This window comes from Glycine max, chromosome 6 (genome assembly GCF_000004515.6).
Source record: "Glycine max cultivar Williams 82 chromosome 6, Glycine_max_v4.0, whole genome shotgun sequence".
In the NCBI taxonomy this organism is placed as follows: Eukaryota; Viridiplantae; Streptophyta; class Magnoliopsida; order Fabales; family Fabaceae; genus Glycine; species Glycine max.
Genome location: NC_038242.2, coordinates 42,716,990 through 42,734,214, shown reverse-complemented (window position 1 = coordinate 42,734,214; position 17,225 = coordinate 42,716,990). Strand labels below are relative to the sequence as shown.

Genomic DNA, 17,225 nt, shown 5'->3' with positions numbered 1-17,225 from the left:
ATTCCTACAAAATTTCTAATACATTTTTCATCTTGGTAAAATTGAAATGTGTTTTTTTTTTTTTGCCTGGGACAAGTTTCAGATATTCAAACCTGTGTATTTTTATATTGGTTTAGACAAATGTCATATTTTACATCAGTTATGGTTAAAGAATGTAAAAATATCACAGTACATGAGTTATATATATAATCAATGTAAAAATTCAACATCTTAGGTTTAGATGTCCAAACATTACCTAAACCAAAAATCAACAATTTCAATGTTATGTGGACGAAAAACATTTTTAGCCAAACAAAAATAACACCTCTGTAAGACTGATTTATTTTTTTCACTTGTGCCCCCAATGACCTTTGTATATATAAAAGAAAAAAAAACCTGAAACTTAAGTATTTAGAATAATTTTCCCCATCCAAATAATCTTTTGAATTAATTGAATATCGATTGTCACCACCAAACGGCAGAGATGGGATTGGTCTTGCTGTTATAGACTACAGAAGGATAAAGCCAGATGCACACATTTACTAAATACATCTATTTGAGTCGCATGGAATTACAGACAATATTATGTGGGAAAATATGTATTATTCCAAGATCAACATGCACGTGCGAAAAGATATAGATCTCTATTAACTGAACAATTATCTGTTTAACCAATACACCAAGAGAAAACTGTTGTCATAGACACAAACATAACAGCCAGAAAAAAAATTTCCCTTAGCATTGAAGATATTAAAACTTACTTATTAATATCTTCAGACTGAGATTTAGATCACATCAATAGAATATACATGAGCCATTACTGTTTTTCACCCCACAAAAAAGAAAGTGAAAAAATATACAAAAGCAAACTATTGACTAATCAATATAACTGTGCGATCTTACGAGTCTACAACTATGCACAACCTATCATACTTCCACATGTAACAAAATTGGTAGATATACAATTTCTTTCCCTTCACCAATGAGTAAATTGGTAACACTTTTAATAAGTGCTCCAGCGAGATATAGAAACAACAGCTCGAAAAGGACAACAGTTCATGACAACAATCATTTTGCCAATTTTTCTGATTCTTCGGCATTACTATTCTCAGCAAATGAGTTTAAAAACTGAATACCATTATGCTTTTGAGCTGAACTTCCCCCACCATGATCGCCGACTTTTTTCCGTTTCTGATTTATAAAGCCTTGTTTTAGTCTCGCGTAATCTAACCTTGTATTGATTCTTCCATCCCTCAAATTTCTGTTTAAGTTTCCGAAGTTCTTCAAAGGAATTCATATTGGCAGACTGCTCCGGTTTAACCTCATTCAAAGCTTTTACTTCATCATCAAAGTTCTGTCTTTGCTGCTCGAATTCCTTCATCAGATTGCCAACTGTGGTCAAAGTACCATTGACCTGTCTCCCAGCATCAGAGACAGATAGACTACCAGAAAGCATTGGTGTGCTCCCACCAGGTGTTTGAGATCCCATGGAAGTAGCATCTTCAGAATCATAACCACGAGGCAACACAAAATCACGTCTTACAGGCTGAACTGTAGCATTCTCAGGAGCAAGGCTCTTTCTAGCAGCAACAAGACTCATCTGCATTGAAAAAGAAATCAGAGTCTTTTATAGAATTCTAAGTTGGATATGAAACCTTTGTGCATATGACTTGTAAAAAGGACAAAAAAATTGTGGCAGATTAGAAAACCAACAGACTCGTTAACTTATCAGGAACACTTTTTTCTTAATAGCAATGACAAATTCAAGGCTGTATTTGCTTTGCAAGACAGAATTAATTGACAGAAGACGAAAATGAAGCATGCGAGTTTGGTTGCGATGATTTTGGAGAGAGTAAAGTTACAAATTGGGTGGCCCATAGCATAAAATTTCTCTTTCCAGTTGCAGTAAAATTGATTTTTTATGTCAAAAGAACAATTCTTTGGGGAAAAAATTGATTTTTAGACAAAAGAAATGGATTTATTGGTTGGGGGAAGGTGGGGGGGGGGGGGGGGTGGAGAAATTGATTTCTAGGAATAAAAAAACAATTTTCTTTGGTTATCAGGCTATATTTAGGCAAAAATAATCAATTTTTTGAGACAAAAAATTGGCTTTTTGTGTATCTGTTTAATTTTCCCATCCCTATCTCATCTATACTAAACAACTTTTCAGTATTATTTCTACTCTTTTCTCACCTATTCCTCTTAAACCAGACAACACAACATATCATTTTATCTCTACTCTATTTCTCCTTTTTCAAATTATCTCTCTTATATTTCCATCTACTCTATTTCTCTCCCTCAACAAAACATGGCCCAAAGCTAAACCCCACTTGATATCAAAATTCTTTCAGAAAACTGATACAAGTGATTGAAGTTCGGTTTGTTTTTTTCTGATAAAAAGTTATTTGGCTATTCAATTGAGGGAATGTTAGGATCCAATTGATATGGGAGTTGAGTCCCATATCAGAAGTATGGGATTCTAGCATGGGATTTGAAAGGCTTAGGTCTCTTCAATTACAATGACTATTTTTTGGGGTGTGATTCTCTCCCAAGGTTATTATCAAAATAGGATGAAACTGTTCATGTAGACTACACGAGAATAAACTAATATACTGGTCAAAATTTTTTATCAGACCAATGAACTACATCCATGATCCATTACAATAACATGCATATGTCAAAAATTGAATATTTGTCTGAAGTCTGAACTGAAAACTTACTTGCAAAGATGCCATCTGTTTTTGCCAAGCCTCCTCCATTGATTTCATTTTTGTCTCATATTCTATCCTCTTCCTCTCAGATTGTCTTAGCTGTTCCCTCAATTCAGTATTTTCTTCTTCCTTTTGCTCCACAATTGCATCAGCCTTGTCAACCCGCCTTTGGAGTCCTGCTAAAGCTGAAAGCAGATTCTGAACCGGCTCTTTGGACAAGTCCTGCTAAATCAAGAATGAGGGTGGGGTTTGTTATGTTTTGAAACACACCATGAAAATAGTTTTTGGTAGCATTCAGCTAAAAGGTTTAAATGATAGTTAGAACAATTACCAACAACAAAGACATAATATTTTTATATCTGGCTGTTTACCAGTGAAAGCTGGAAACAACGAACTTTGTTTTTTAATCTTCCTTAAGGGGAAAATTTATAAATTTATTATAGACAATTGAATCATAACTTTCTCTAGTTTGCTCAAAGGAACTTATATTTTTAGAACATATTTGTGTGCCAAAATATATATATATATATATATATATAAACTAAATTAATCCACCCTATTCAGAATCCTATGATTTGCATCTCTTTTCCTCTGTCATTTGTTTGATAAATCCAAGATAACTAAACTGTGTGACTTGGGACATATTATCTCCAATTTTTACCTCAGCCAATGCTAGTGTGTATGATATTGAACAAGCATTCTGTATACTCCATTTTATTTCTACTTAAATGGAAACCAAGTGATTCCTAAGCTTCCCCCATAACTCTAGTTTACCATCAATCAAATCTCTCAACTCTACCATTAGAAATATATCATGTGCAAAAAGCATGCACTGGGTCGCAAGCTCCTAGGTATGATGAATAAGAACATTCAAAACCAAAATAAAAGGAATAAGGCACAGGGTTAACCATTGGTATAAACCTATAGTTATAGGGAAATCCTCCATGGCCACACCATGTGTGTGTGCATGTTGGTTTAACCTCATCATACATATCATTGGCGACATATGGCCTGAATGTAAGCAACTCGAACTCCCCTATTCTCCCATGCCTTCCACAAGACTCCCTATCATAAATCTTTTCTAAGTCAATGGCAAACATGTTTAGATCTTTTAATTTCCTCCAATGTCTTTGCACCCAATCCCTCGAAAGGTATATCAACTCCATGGTTGACATCTCAGGCATAATTTCAAATTGGTTATTTGAAAAGTGTCCCTCGAAAAGTGACTCTCGTGTCTCCCATAATATCAAAGAATTTATGTGCTAAGCAAACATTGCTAATATACATTCTTGCTAATTTTAATCAGTGCATACCAATCACAGGAATCTTAAACAGGTATAACTTGTTTTTATACATTAAAAAAACATTGGTAATCCCAATTTCCCTCACCCATAGACACTTGCCTAAGAAATAGTAGTGGTTGGTGGGTTAAAATGAACTGAATATGATTGGGACTTGGGTATTATGGGGTGTCTAAGTCCTACATCATGCGGTATGGAATGCTCAGTGGAGTATTAAAGTACTTGATTTCAAACTTACAGAAAATTGCATGAATTTAGATTTCGAACTCTAAATCATCACAAGTTTTCGTCTGAGAGAATTAATAAGAACGGGAAAAATTACATTTTAACGTAATACAACTGAAAAATAACCACATAGATGGAGATATCTAAACTAAGACATGGAGAAAACAAGACTAATGTAAGTTCACAGCAAAATACCTTTACTTCTGGTATTATCTTCATAAAGGACTTTCGCCTAGGTTTAGCATTTTCAGGATATCTCTTAGACCTATTTACATGACTAGCATCCCTTCTTACCAGCCAACCTCGAATTACTGCAAGAAAAGGAAACAGATGATAAGAAAATCAACATCATCTCCAATAACTTTTGACAGAAAGCAGAATCATTCTAACCAGATTGTAATAGTATGATTGCATGGATCTCCTCCAGTTTTCTAGAATAAATTGTTATTGAAGACTTCACCATAACACCATATCTCCTTCTTGTATTTTCTCCACGAATAACTGCAATGCAACAAAAATAGCAATTTAAAAACAAAGTAGAACTAAGGTTATAAATAAGCACCAGAGAGGCTGTGAAAATTTTATGATTTGAGTCATTGATTTAGGCATCTAAAGTTCTTAATTCAAAGAGCATCAATTAGGTTTTTGAATAATATTTTGGAAGTACCAGCCAAATTGCACTGAGATTTCATTTATCATTATATTTTTATGAAAACATTTACTTCACAAATCTTCATTAAAATGAAGAAAAATGTGCATAATGCCTACAATAATTGATACTTCAGCTCCAAATGAAAATTATATAGTTACTGGCTGTACATGATTGTAATGTTGTCATTCCATTCTTAAGTTCACAGAAATAACCACGAGCTTGATGACCACGGAAGCATTTTTGAATCTCAAGTATTCCCTGCAAAACCTGTTTTCTCTTATTCTCCAGTGCATCAATCTACAAAACACAAGAATAACTAAGTCAGAGAGACCACAATGTAAACTCAACCAAAACATAATATAATTTAAAATTCTGCTACGCAAAGGATTCATGGTTCAAAAACAAGATACTAACTTATGTACCAGAAAATAATAATTTAGCAAAAACAAATGGTTGATAAACTTTGAGTGGCATACAGCTCTTCAAAGTGCAATTGAACATGAAATATGATTCCAATGCCAAACTAAGGAGAGGTAGTTATAAATCCAACCAACAAGAAGCAGTGGAAGAAAACAAAAAGTATAAAGTATGACTTCTACCCCTGCACAGAAAACTTGGACTTTAGACATATACCTGCCCTGCTCGAAGATACAATTTGGTGTAGCCAACATGGTACATTTCATAAGGGATATAAAATTTTTGCAAAACAGCAACCGAGATGCTCAATGGATCTTGCGATATGTTGGCCTCAGAAAGCAGAAACCCATACCTAGATACATTAAGGAACAGAAATCAGCCCATCACTCAAGATAATCTAAAAACCATGGGAAGTTTCTCAATTACCTTCTGGAAAACTCTTGATGGCCCATTCGAATAGGATATCCAGCCCTTGAAAGTCTAACAACTTCTAGAACTTCACAACACCTGAGCTGTTGTAGGACAAGGCCTTCATCAAAAATTCCAGGAAGATCCTTACTATTTGGCTTTATGCAGCGAATAAAGTGAGGTGTGGTGCTCTCCAACTTCTGCATCAACTTGAACAATTGAACCTAAAAGTATGAAACTAGTTAGATTTATTTCCCTCAATATACGCATTTCAATTATTTCTTTGTATACTTTCCGTACTATGTTTATTCAATAATGTAATTTTCAGAATATAGTTCATTTCCATCATCATGTTCAAATCTCCCATAACAAGTCATAATCATTTCTTTTGAAATCTTAATGAAGCTCGGGAATCTCAAGAAATGCTACAAAATCACCTTGAACTTTGTTGCAACACTCTGCTTTTGAGACTGGTTAAACATTTTGGAAAGCAATTGCAGCAGTTCACAGTTACAGGATGACAGGAATTGAATGGAATCAGAAGACAACGTGTCTCTATTTTTTTCCAGAAAGTCATTTGTATCATACAGAACCTGATAGAGATCCAGATGTTAGTAATGTGCATCAAACAAAATTGGTTTCCATGATACATAGTCTACCCAAAGGTGGCTCAGACAGAAAATTAGAAAGGATTTACTCACAGATACTTAACAATACAAGGTCCAGATTTAAAACATTTGTCAGACGAATAATTGTATGCATAGCATATGAATGACATTTGTATCAAACTGTTTCTAGTAAGTAAAGTAACGGACCAAATATTTAGACATGTTACTATATTGCAGGAAAAGAAAGAAATCAAACTTCTTATAAGGTAGGAAGTAGGAATTAGGAAGAAAGCAAAACACAATGTTTAGAAACAACTAAATGATCATATTCAGAGACTGAGGTCAGAGATCTTTTGCAAATCGCATGCTGGATAAGATTACACTCCAGATTATACAAGAGCTTAAAACTGTGGTTTCTACAATCCATACATTGTACTCTAGTCTTTTACATGCTATCTTGAGGAAAAGAAAGCAAAATTTAAACAAGTAAATTGAAGTACTAATTCAGATATAAAATTAAAAAGAAATAGATTTCGTTAGAATAAACTTCCAAAACTCCCTAAATGATGAGCCAGAACTAACCTCCCCTGCATAATGACGAACACGGAAAGCTCTGCCTCTTTCTCCTTTGAAGCAAGGATTAGCACCCAGGTGGTGCCTAAGTTTGTTGGCAAATGTTAAATCAGAAGCCTTGGCTAAATTTGACTCCTCATCCAATAAAGAGAATAGACCGTGAGGTTTCTGCACATTTTGCAACAGAGAACATATTGACTACACCAATAATAGAGAATGCTGTGAGCACAGCCACATTGGGACCTGAACAAAGTGTCCGGAAGTAGACACAAATAAAACTACAACCATAACAATGGCCAATTTCCCAAGAAAGTGGAGTAACTCAAAAACATTAAGAAAACCAAATCAAATAAGTACCTTCTCAAAAAGATCCAAGCACCCTTCATTATCCTCAAAATCTACCTTAGTCCAATCAACACCATCCAATTCATAGTCCTGATAAAATTAAAATTGCAAAATTTTTGTTATGAATATCAACCTAGTGAAGAATACACACTTAGCATATGATGATAATCTTATGCATGAGAAAAAATAGTACCTTTTCTCAATGCATTCTTTTTCAACTCTGAGAACAATAGTATGAAACAACTTTAACTCTTTGAAATGTGCCCTTTGATTAAACTATAATTTTTACAAAGCATACCACTATTTAAGAACCATGAATGTATTTCAACTACAGAGCCAACATGTTTAACTATTATACCAATTACACTGTTCAAAATATGTTCTTATTTGCATTAGTATTTGACAATAATTTACGGAAGTCTTGGCCAAATCTGTTCTTTTCAAAAGAATATAGAAGTATTAAAAATTTAAATGTAAAGAAAGAAATTTCAAGGAATTCACAGTAATATCATATTCTTAAAAGACATGATGTGCAGCAACAAAATTCATTATATTACACTAATAAGGCTCAATAATATTTCTGAAACTTTGGTGTTAACCGTGCTGAATGGCATCATGTGATCCATGTAGCTGACATCACCTAGTGGGATAAGGCTTTATTGTATTTGTATATTACACTATTTCATTCAAATTAAAGGCAATTGGCATCAAAATACCCAGCAATATTAACATTTAACATGGTTACTGACCTCCTGCTCAAGTTTAAATAGATGCCGATTAAAATGTTGTTGAATCCTCTCATTGGCATAATTTATATAAAACTGTTCAAAGCTGTTTTTCTGAAAAAGTGATACAAGAAACTATTAGTACGTATGAAACATTCTTTGAAGCATAAATAAACACATTAATACAAATTCCACACCTGGAAAGTCTGAAACCCATAAATATCAAGGATACTTATGGATTTCCCAGTATGTGGTTTACCCACTTCAAGTGACTTGTTAACTTGTTCTACAAGCCAGTCAAACAAGCTTGCATAGATGAATTTTGCAATTGCATCTCTTCTTTCAGTTGCCTGAACAAATAATGTGAGAAAGATAAACATACATGAAAGTACATCAAGTGAGAATGTAAGAGGAGCTAATCTTGATTCTTGAGTCGTGACCAATGACCATACAACCAAAATGGAAGGTTTAAGATTAGATTTAACATTAAAAAAAAAAAAATCAACCATCAATATATGGATGTATGGTCAAGATTAACCCCTTTCACTTCTCACACTCTCACTTAATACCATTCCCCACCCACGCATATATATTGAAAATAGAGCATTTTGAGTCATAGAGAATAGAACGATGAAATGTTCAAATAATAAACACACCTGCCTCAATGTCAAATTTTTGGCAATAGTATCCTCGTCAAATTGAGTTTTAAGGGTACATAATGCTGTCATTAATTCCTGGGAACTGCAACCCATCAGCTGGGCAGTACTGGTTACAGCTGAAAAAAAGAATTAGATAAATTCAATTTACTCATAAGTTGTAAGTGAAATTTCATATATACCATCTAGAGAGTTACTATTTCAGTCAGTCAAATTGAACTGCTAGAAATTCCTTTATGACACAATAATATATATATATATATATATATATATATATATATATATATATATATATATTATTTCTGTACTGTATACCGCATTGCAAAGAAGCCAGGTGAGTCTCAGTTTGCTTTGAGAACTCAATGACACTAAATTAACATACACAAACAGCCTAAGGAGGAAATAGTCCATCAAAAGGCATGCTACTGCTATATACTCTGAATCTTACCTTCATCATCAACAACCTCAATGTGATTTTCACTGTCTACTTGGAATGATATATTTCCCAGCCATAGTATTGCAGCGAGCATCTTAAAGATCATCTCTTGATCTTCTTTACAAATTTGAACAGTATCCAGCGCTTTCTAGGAAATTGCAGACGCCACAGGGGGGAAATGACATGAGATCTTGGGAGGTCAAAAACAAAGTTAAAGAGTTTATTGTAAACCAAACTAACTGTCAAGTGATATACCATCAGCTGATGAAAGTTGTTAGCATCATTGACACCATCAATTAACGTGCAGTCACTCTGAACTAGATATTTATATTCACTGACTGCTCTAAGATTCAGTCTCTCTGAGGAAAAGAGAATAATTTTACATGAGTCAAAATATTTGCAAATTCAATTATGTTCAATCAAGAAAACACACTGCAAAGATAATGTAACTTTAAAGGCAGAAATTGATGCCAATTACTGTGTATTAAAACTAAATGTCTGTATAAAATTAGTTTACAGAATTCAGAAAGTGCAGAAGAGATATACTCATAAGATTGCAAGGATCAAACTCTGCATTTACATTTTAAATAGATGGTCCCCAAACAAAGATAAAAACTTAGATTTCTGACTTAATTTTATAGTTGCTTTTTTATAGAATAATCCTGTTGTATCTAAACAGGATAAAATCCAATGATGGGGATTGTTCTTATGATATAAGCATGCCAACTGTCACTATGGTAACATAAGGGTAAGTAAAACTCAAAAAAAAAAAAAAAAAAAAAAGATACCACAAGCAGAGAACTTTTGGGATAAAAATTACTTCAATTCTTTCAGAAGGAACAGAAGAGCGGGCTTCTTCACTATGATTTTCTCATTTCATTTCTTTCTTCTTTTAACATGTCATTTCATTTCAACACATTGCAAAGAACACATACATAGAAAAACAAATATGTCATACAAGAAATGATTATGTGATGTAAAAGTATACATGTATACAAACAAATTGATAGATTGCTTAGAAAATATACCTTTAAGACCAGATGAAGATCCAGTACAAAGTTGATAAAATATGTGATATGATCTCTCACCATTGGCCAGTTGAACAACTCTAGACTGCTCACAACAGACATGATTATTTCAGAAGTGACAAAAATCAAACATAACAATTCCACTCTTAGCTCGAATAAAGAATCACAAATTACCTTTTCTAACATTACTGTTCCAGTTAGCATATGGGTTGGCATATGACAAACACAAAGCCATGAAAATAAGCCAACTCAGTAAATGCAACAGAAATGGAGATCATAAAGAAAAACATTTGTTGTATAACATATATAGTCTGAAAAAGCTTACAGGTTTGAATTTTAGCCCCACATATTTTACCCATGGAGCTGAAATGAACTTCAATCAACTTTCCCTGCACCAAATTAAAATGTATATCAATTAAACTGTTCACCCTTTAAACATGGTCCAAAAAGGTGCTGCCTAGCCTTCAATAATCAATAATAAAACAATAGCAAAAACAAGTTTCATTATACTGGGGGAAAAGCATAAACTCACAAATCTGCTAGAGTTGTTATTCCTAGATGTTTTTGCATTCCCAAAAGCTTCTAGTATACGATTTATCTGAAGAAATTCATTTTCTATCGCACAACTTCCACCACCACCAAGAGCAGCTAAGTACTGCAATGCAATTTTAGCTGTTTCTGTTTTCCCAGATCCACTCTCGCCACTGCGAACAAATTTCTAACAATGATTATTAACAAGCACACCAGTGAATGTATCTTATTACTACTATGAAAATCCAATGATATTGGTTTAGGAACATATATTAAGTGTCATGCACAAAATGTAGCCCATAAATGCAGTAAGGAGCTGACCTTATGATAATGGACTGATTTACTTCATCTGTAAGATACAAAAAGAAAAAGAAAACCTTTATAAATGTCTCATTCAAGTAGAATGCAAAGATTGCAAAGAAGGGAAGAGAAAGGGAGAATTTCATTCACCTCTTATCACCTTGTTATAAGCCGTATCTGCCACAGCATAAACATGAGGACTATCAATAATTCTCTGCCTATAAGCTGAGACAGAATCATTTCCATATGTTTGAAGATCTTTGAAAGGATTGAGTGCAATTAAAATTGGCCCTGCTTTACTCTACACACACAGAAAACACAAGCAGCACATGAGAGCATATAGATGATCATCCAAGTAAAAGGAAAGAATAATTCACAACCCACTTGCAACACCTTCCTATTAATCCTCTGACTTACTATATAAGGAAAGTAATGAGAATGTATTTTATGTTTTCAAGACATTAAATGCATTTACTTTTCATTTAATAATTAATACTTCCTTTATATATTAGGATTATTATGAAAATATTGTAAGAGGATATAGCAGTACTCAAAAGAAAAAGCCAGAGCAGGCATACATACATAAATCATTCCTTGAGAATATCTTAACTTCAGATTGTGAAGAACCGATGGCTCGTTCAAATAACAAAGTTTATTAAGATCATCCGCACCCTCCAAAACATCAGGATTAGCTGGCAGAATCTCTGATCTGACCACTTTCATAACCTGGAGAACACGTTAATCGAACAAACAGCCTGTCACCTTGCATACTCAAAATCACACATTATCTCTCAATTCTCAAAGATACAAAAAGAGTAGAAACTTACATTTCCATTTGAGAGTGAAATGGATGCTTCCTCTCCTGAAGTTGACTGTATCGTTCCTAGTTCCCACTGACCTCTTGGTTGCCTAGACCAAACACGAAGCTTCTGGAGACACAACCAAAACCCGAAAGCAAATTCAACAGAAAAGCAAATGACATACCATTAACAATGCTCAGTCTATACCAATCACTAAAAGACAAAAACAAATACAAAGCTCATTTCATGACTTTTAAGTACACAAATAGCCACAAACAAAAAATTTATCTTCCAGGGTAAATTTTAAAAGGAAATTCAATACATGTCAATCAAAAAACCTTTTAAAACAACTAACCAATAGAAAGGCTCCGGAGAACGAGAAGCAATTAATCAAAAACCAAAAGAGAGAGGAAAAAAAAAAAGCACAGAACTAAGATTAAAAAAAAAAACAATTGGTTTAAATTATTTTAGAGAAACATCACTTTTTTTAATCAAATTCTTCAAGTCTTTTAAAAAGTAAAAACTAAACAATTGCAGTACTTCTCTAGAAATAATGTTTAGCCTTCAATGCAACATCATTTAGAGAAATAATCACTCATTTTGATAAACTTGTCCAGCTCTTTCAAAAAATAAACAGTTACTTATCTAGAAACAACTGTTTCTGGACATGCATTTAGCTTTTAATAATAATGCAACACCACACCTCAAAACTTTAAAAACCAGAAATCAATCAATATTTTTCCCAATTTAATTATCAGTTACCTTTTTGATGAAATAAGAAACGCTATCATCACCCTCCAATTCCCAAATCATCCCAGATGAATCACTGGAAGAAAGTTCCACGTAAGGAGACTCCACATCCTTATTCACCCTCTTGCTCCCAAAACCATTTCTTCTCCTTTTCTGCCCCAAATCATTCTCCCCGTTAGTCCCAGCTCCATGCTCTGGCGCGACGGCGAGCTCGCTGCCGCTAACCTTGAAGTTGTTCGGCAGCGACCGCCGCGCCGGAGGAAGCCGTGCCCGCGAGGCCGGCCTCGCGGGCAACGCCGGCGGCGAGTCCTTTTTCCTCTCCTCCTCCTCATCTCTCCGACGAAGGGAATCGAGCATCTCCTCTAGCGAGCTTCTCGCCAAGGAACATGGCGAAGCCGATAACACCATAATTGGTCACGCCCCCACCAATGAAAACCGCCGAAATTTCTCAACTTTGATCCAAAATTAGCGACCCAATTGAAAATTCACCACCCCCACTTCGAGTTTCGCCACTGCATTGCCCAAAGCCGCGAAATTGAAGACACCCTTTTGATATTTCAGGCCACAAACACTGCCTTTATTGGTTAACCCGCCTTAAACTTATGCAACAGATTAAAAAAAAGGTTGTATAAAACGATGAGAACTTCAAGGGTGGGTGAAAATTTGATTCAATTTGAACCTCGTTGGATGAATCAATCAACAATGGCACTTGACAAATCGAAGAGCTGAAACATGGGTTTCTATAACTGGAACGTTAGTTGCGAGGTTTGAATAGTGACAAGAAGAAGAAGAATAAGAGGTTAAGGTATTGTGTTGTGTTTGTGAGAGAAATAAAGCTTTTAAGACAGATAGAAAAAGGGAGAGACAAGGGATAACGAAAACCAGGAACAATTTGTGAAAATTGCTGTTGTCGATGTCGTTGTTGTACTGTTATTTTCCTCTTTTTTCTGTTGAGTGATTTTTAAAACGAAAATTCAAAAAAGAAAGAAAGAAAATGGTTTCATATTGGTTTTTTTGTGTGATGCTGTTCTTCTAAAAAAATGAAATAAAATATAAATAAAATAAGATAAATTTGAAATTGAAATTGTGTTTTTTTGTCGTGGTAGTAGGTGATGATGCTGTTCTGTTGTGTGTCCAGAAATTCAAATCTTTCAGGTGAGAGGTGTCAATTCAGTACTGAAACGTTCAGAAAACTGTTCGGATCTGCTAGCGGAACGGATATTATTTTAGCCACGAATAAAAAAATGCATCAAAAATGGTTCTTTCATTGATTAATTTATTTAATGAAAATGAAATTTGTGAATATTTTAAAGGGAAAATAGAGTGGATGTGTTGGAGTGAGTGTGGAGTAAATAAAGCTGACAGATGTGTTGGGTAAATGAAATGAGCTGGAAGTGGGTCAAATTACAAAACTAGGTCTACCTCTTTCTTAGTGATTACAGTACTTCTAAAATAATCTTGACCCTAATCCTGATATTAAAATTTCTTTCTATTTGTGATTAACTTTTAAAAAAAAAAACACACAAATCATGTGAGTGATAAATACTAGCTATCATGTTCACTCGTGTCATTTTATTTTTCTTATTTTCTAATATAATTATATAGTATATTATAAGTTTAATTGCACTTTTATCTTCTAGATATCTCAAATATATTTTGTTATCTCAAATTTTAATTGTGTAAATTAGATCCTTAAAATATTATAATTATAAGGCTTAAGGGAGAAGGGTAAAGGAAGAGGCCAGGGTTCCAATTTCTTCCTAACATTTCTAACAAAATCAATAAATTAGTATTTATCAATTAAAAAAAATAAATATACAATTTTGGTTGTTTTGACTATCCGAATGTTCATAAAACTTTCTAACAGGACATTAGATGATAACATATGTTAAGTAATTAACTTATTATCCAAACACATGTTAACATCAAAGTTTAATTACATTTTTGGTCCATGAGATTTGATATTCAATGTGGAGAATAAGTAAGTCTTTTCCTACTACATAATAATAATATATTTTTACTTAATATTAAAAAAAAATTTACCTACCCAACCACTTTAATTAAAAAACTTTTCTTCTTTTTCATCATTTTTTTTAACCAAATCACTTCTATTTCTATCATATTATATCTCATTTCTTACATATTTATCTTCTTTTCTTTTATAACCTATTATCTTTCATTTTCTCTTTTTCTCTTCTCACAATCAAACACATATGTATTTAGGTTTCCTAATCATGACTTATGAGGGATTAAAAATACAAATAAGTCCCATCATCATGGATTAAATAACATTTATGTTATCAGGTTATAATTTAGTGTTATATAAACAAAATTTGTTAAAAAATAAACAAAAAATAACAATTATAATACTTTGAAGGATCTAATTTATGCAATTCAAACCTAATAGCACAATTACAATATCTCAAAGAGAAAAAGGTTCAATAAGTCTATATTATTTAAAAATTATTTGGTATTGATTGTTTAAGTTTAAGCAGTAGTTTTAAGTTTAATCTTTTGACATACAAGTGTATTAAATGTTTGGAAAAAGACTTTTAAGATTCATAATAATCTTATTTGGTTCAAATATAATTATCTCTTGTATTGTGTGTATAAAAGTTATGGTTAGTAAAAAAAATTTAGGAAAAACACACATTTAGATAGAAAAACAAATATTTTTAGTTTAATTTTTATGTGTTGTTTCAAATGCTTAAATAGTCAACAAATATAGCTGTAGTTTTACACGTTTTTACTCTCTTCGTCGGATCTTCAAATAAATAATAAGTATGTATATACTAAACTATAATATAGGTGACCTGGCCGTTTAATTAGTTTAACTGACGAGTTTAATTATTCTTTTGATCGAACTCGAGATAAGATTCAATCACCATGTATATCTAGTACAAAAAACACTCTAATTTAGTATGAAGTTATTAGTGGTTGCAGCAATCAGCATAGAATAAATAAATAGTAAATCTAATCCACAAATACGAGAATGTCATTTCCTTTCCTCTCCTACCTATAATGATGTCAAGTTTTACTTGGACGGCAAGTGAAGCAATACATACGTAGCCAAGGATCTAGAATATTAGAACGTAAATAACAAAATAGAAATTTGTTGGGAGAGGAATATTTACTAGTGTATGTTTACAGTCTTCCATCAAAATTAATCACTGCTTTTGGATAGTGATTATTTTATATCAAGATTATAGTTAGAAACAAAATAATGTTTAGTGTATGTTTATTTATTTTTTTAGAAAAATAATTATTTGAAAAATTATAGAAAAATATAATAAGTAATTTAAATGCATATAATATACTTTATATAAATTTATTTCATTAAATAATTGTTATAATTAAATATAGTCATTTACTAATATCACCCTATGAACTTGATTATAAATTTAAATTTTTATTTTTTAATTTGATTTTTTAATTTTCCTCTTTCTTATAACATACGATTTTATCATGATTTATTATTTAATTATTTATTTGAAATTTTTAATTTTTTTTAATTATTTATATTTTTACTTTAAGAATGCAATTAAAAAGCTTATTTTTAATTATGTTTTAATTTTTATTTATTTTAATTTTTGTCTTTAATTTTCAACTACCTCGTTATGGATCGAATCGGTTTTTAAAATTCCCTTTTCTTCTAAAACTAAGTTACTTACATTTTGATTTATTTGCTTCAATTAAATATATATATATATATATATATATATATATATATATATATATATATATATATATATATATATATATATATATATATATATCCAGTTGTATAACTTTAAATACTTTTCTTTTGATTCATATTTTCTCATGTAGTGATCCACTTTTCAAAGAAGGACCAATATTTTGGAATGGGGGGTTATTGGTCCCTGCAATAATTGCAAACCAAAAAATACTAGTCATGCTTGCATTATCCGGAAAGGGTAAATTAGTTAATACATTTATATTTTAGACCCTAATGCAGAACTTTACATGGAATACACAGGATAACCATATGCCCTTGGACCTTGGTGGTCTTATTGAAAATGACATGAACAATTGTATATATTTTTAATTTTGTCCACTAACGCTCAGTACTTCGTTGAGGGCCATACACATCATTACCTGAAACTTTGAACTTCATTTCATACTTGATATAAAGTACATTACAGCGTGTGCCAATTCATTTCAATCCCTTCATATCACTCATTTTCTCATTTATTCAAAATTTTAATTAATAAGTCAAAGTTCAGTAGTGACGGTGACCTTAGTACAGTAAGAGTGAGTTTTGAATAATTCACGCAGTTGGCACGCTTGTCCATTTCTTATTAGGTTTTTGCATCTAAAATTTCATAAAGAATAACCTAGCTAATGAATTATCACCAAACATTCGAGATGGGTGTAGATGAATTGAGATAGAATTATTTTAGTTTAATTAACTATCTTGAATTTAAGTTTTAAGTATTTAATACTATTATTATTAGAATTATCAAATCAGCTCGATCCGGCGAATGATAATAAGTCAAAGTATATAATTAGAGACTCAAAGAATCAGATATTAAATTCAAGTTCCAAGGCCACTAAATTTACTCAACTGGTATTATTTTATATTCTATATTTTAATATAAATACAAATTTTAAAAAATGTCAAATTAATCCAATCCGACATGTCAACCAGCTAAACTGAATAATTAACAAAACTATAATATGTAAGAAACCATACTCACTTTTTACAGCTTTGCATGTGAAGTTTGATTAAGCCAACATTTTTTTAAGCACAATAATTAAA

At 32.3% G+C, this 17,225-nt stretch overlaps 1 protein-coding gene across 2 annotated transcripts; it reads right to left on the bottom strand.

The window, feature by feature from the left end:
• Window positions 1-604: 604 nt before the first annotated feature.
• LOC100802614 (myosin-2) lies at window positions 605-13,409 on the bottom strand. 2 transcript variants are annotated; one of them, XM_006582130.4, is made up of 24 exons: window positions 12,458-13,409; window positions 11,723-11,824; window positions 11,478-11,621; window positions 11,046-11,196; window positions 10,917-10,944; window positions 10,597-10,768; window positions 10,390-10,453; window positions 10,239-10,252; window positions 10,065-10,149; window positions 9,292-9,395; window positions 9,049-9,184; window positions 8,601-8,719; window positions 8,142-8,294; window positions 7,969-8,058; window positions 7,232-7,309; window positions 6,884-7,042; window positions 6,131-6,286; window positions 5,712-5,917; window positions 5,502-5,637; window positions 5,036-5,165; window positions 4,607-4,717; window positions 4,412-4,527; window positions 2,700-2,915; window positions 605-1,579 (listed from the first exon to the last, which is right to left on the bottom strand). In XM_006582130.4, exons 1-24 carry the CDS (start codon window positions 12,851-12,853, stop codon window positions 1,118-1,120), a joined length of 3,528 nt encoding a protein of 1,175 aa, XP_006582193.1. In that variant the 5' UTR covers window positions 12,854-13,409; the 3' UTR covers window positions 605-1,117. The 2 variants fall into 2 exon arrangements, with proteins under 2 accessions (XP_006582193.1, XP_003526112.1); XM_003526064.4 differs by having other exon boundaries at window positions 2,700-2,912; window positions 12,458-13,408.
• Between the last annotated feature and the right edge of the window lie 3,816 nt (window positions 13,410-17,225).

Bases quoted from the DNA above. Each gene is read 5' to 3' on its own strand.
- LOC100802614 (XM_006582130.4), bottom strand. From the start codon at position 12,853: ATGGTGTTATCGGCTTCGCCATGTTCCTTGGCGAGAAGCTCGCTAGAG. The intron at 10,769-10,916 runs GTCAGCTCCTTA...ATTTGTTCGCAG, and splicing joins AATCAGTCCATTATCATAAG to TGGCGAGAGTGGATCTGGGA. The intron at 4,528-4,606 runs GTTAGAATGATT...CTTTTCTTGCAG, and splicing joins AATCATACTATTACAATCTG to TAATTCGAGGTTGGCTGGTA.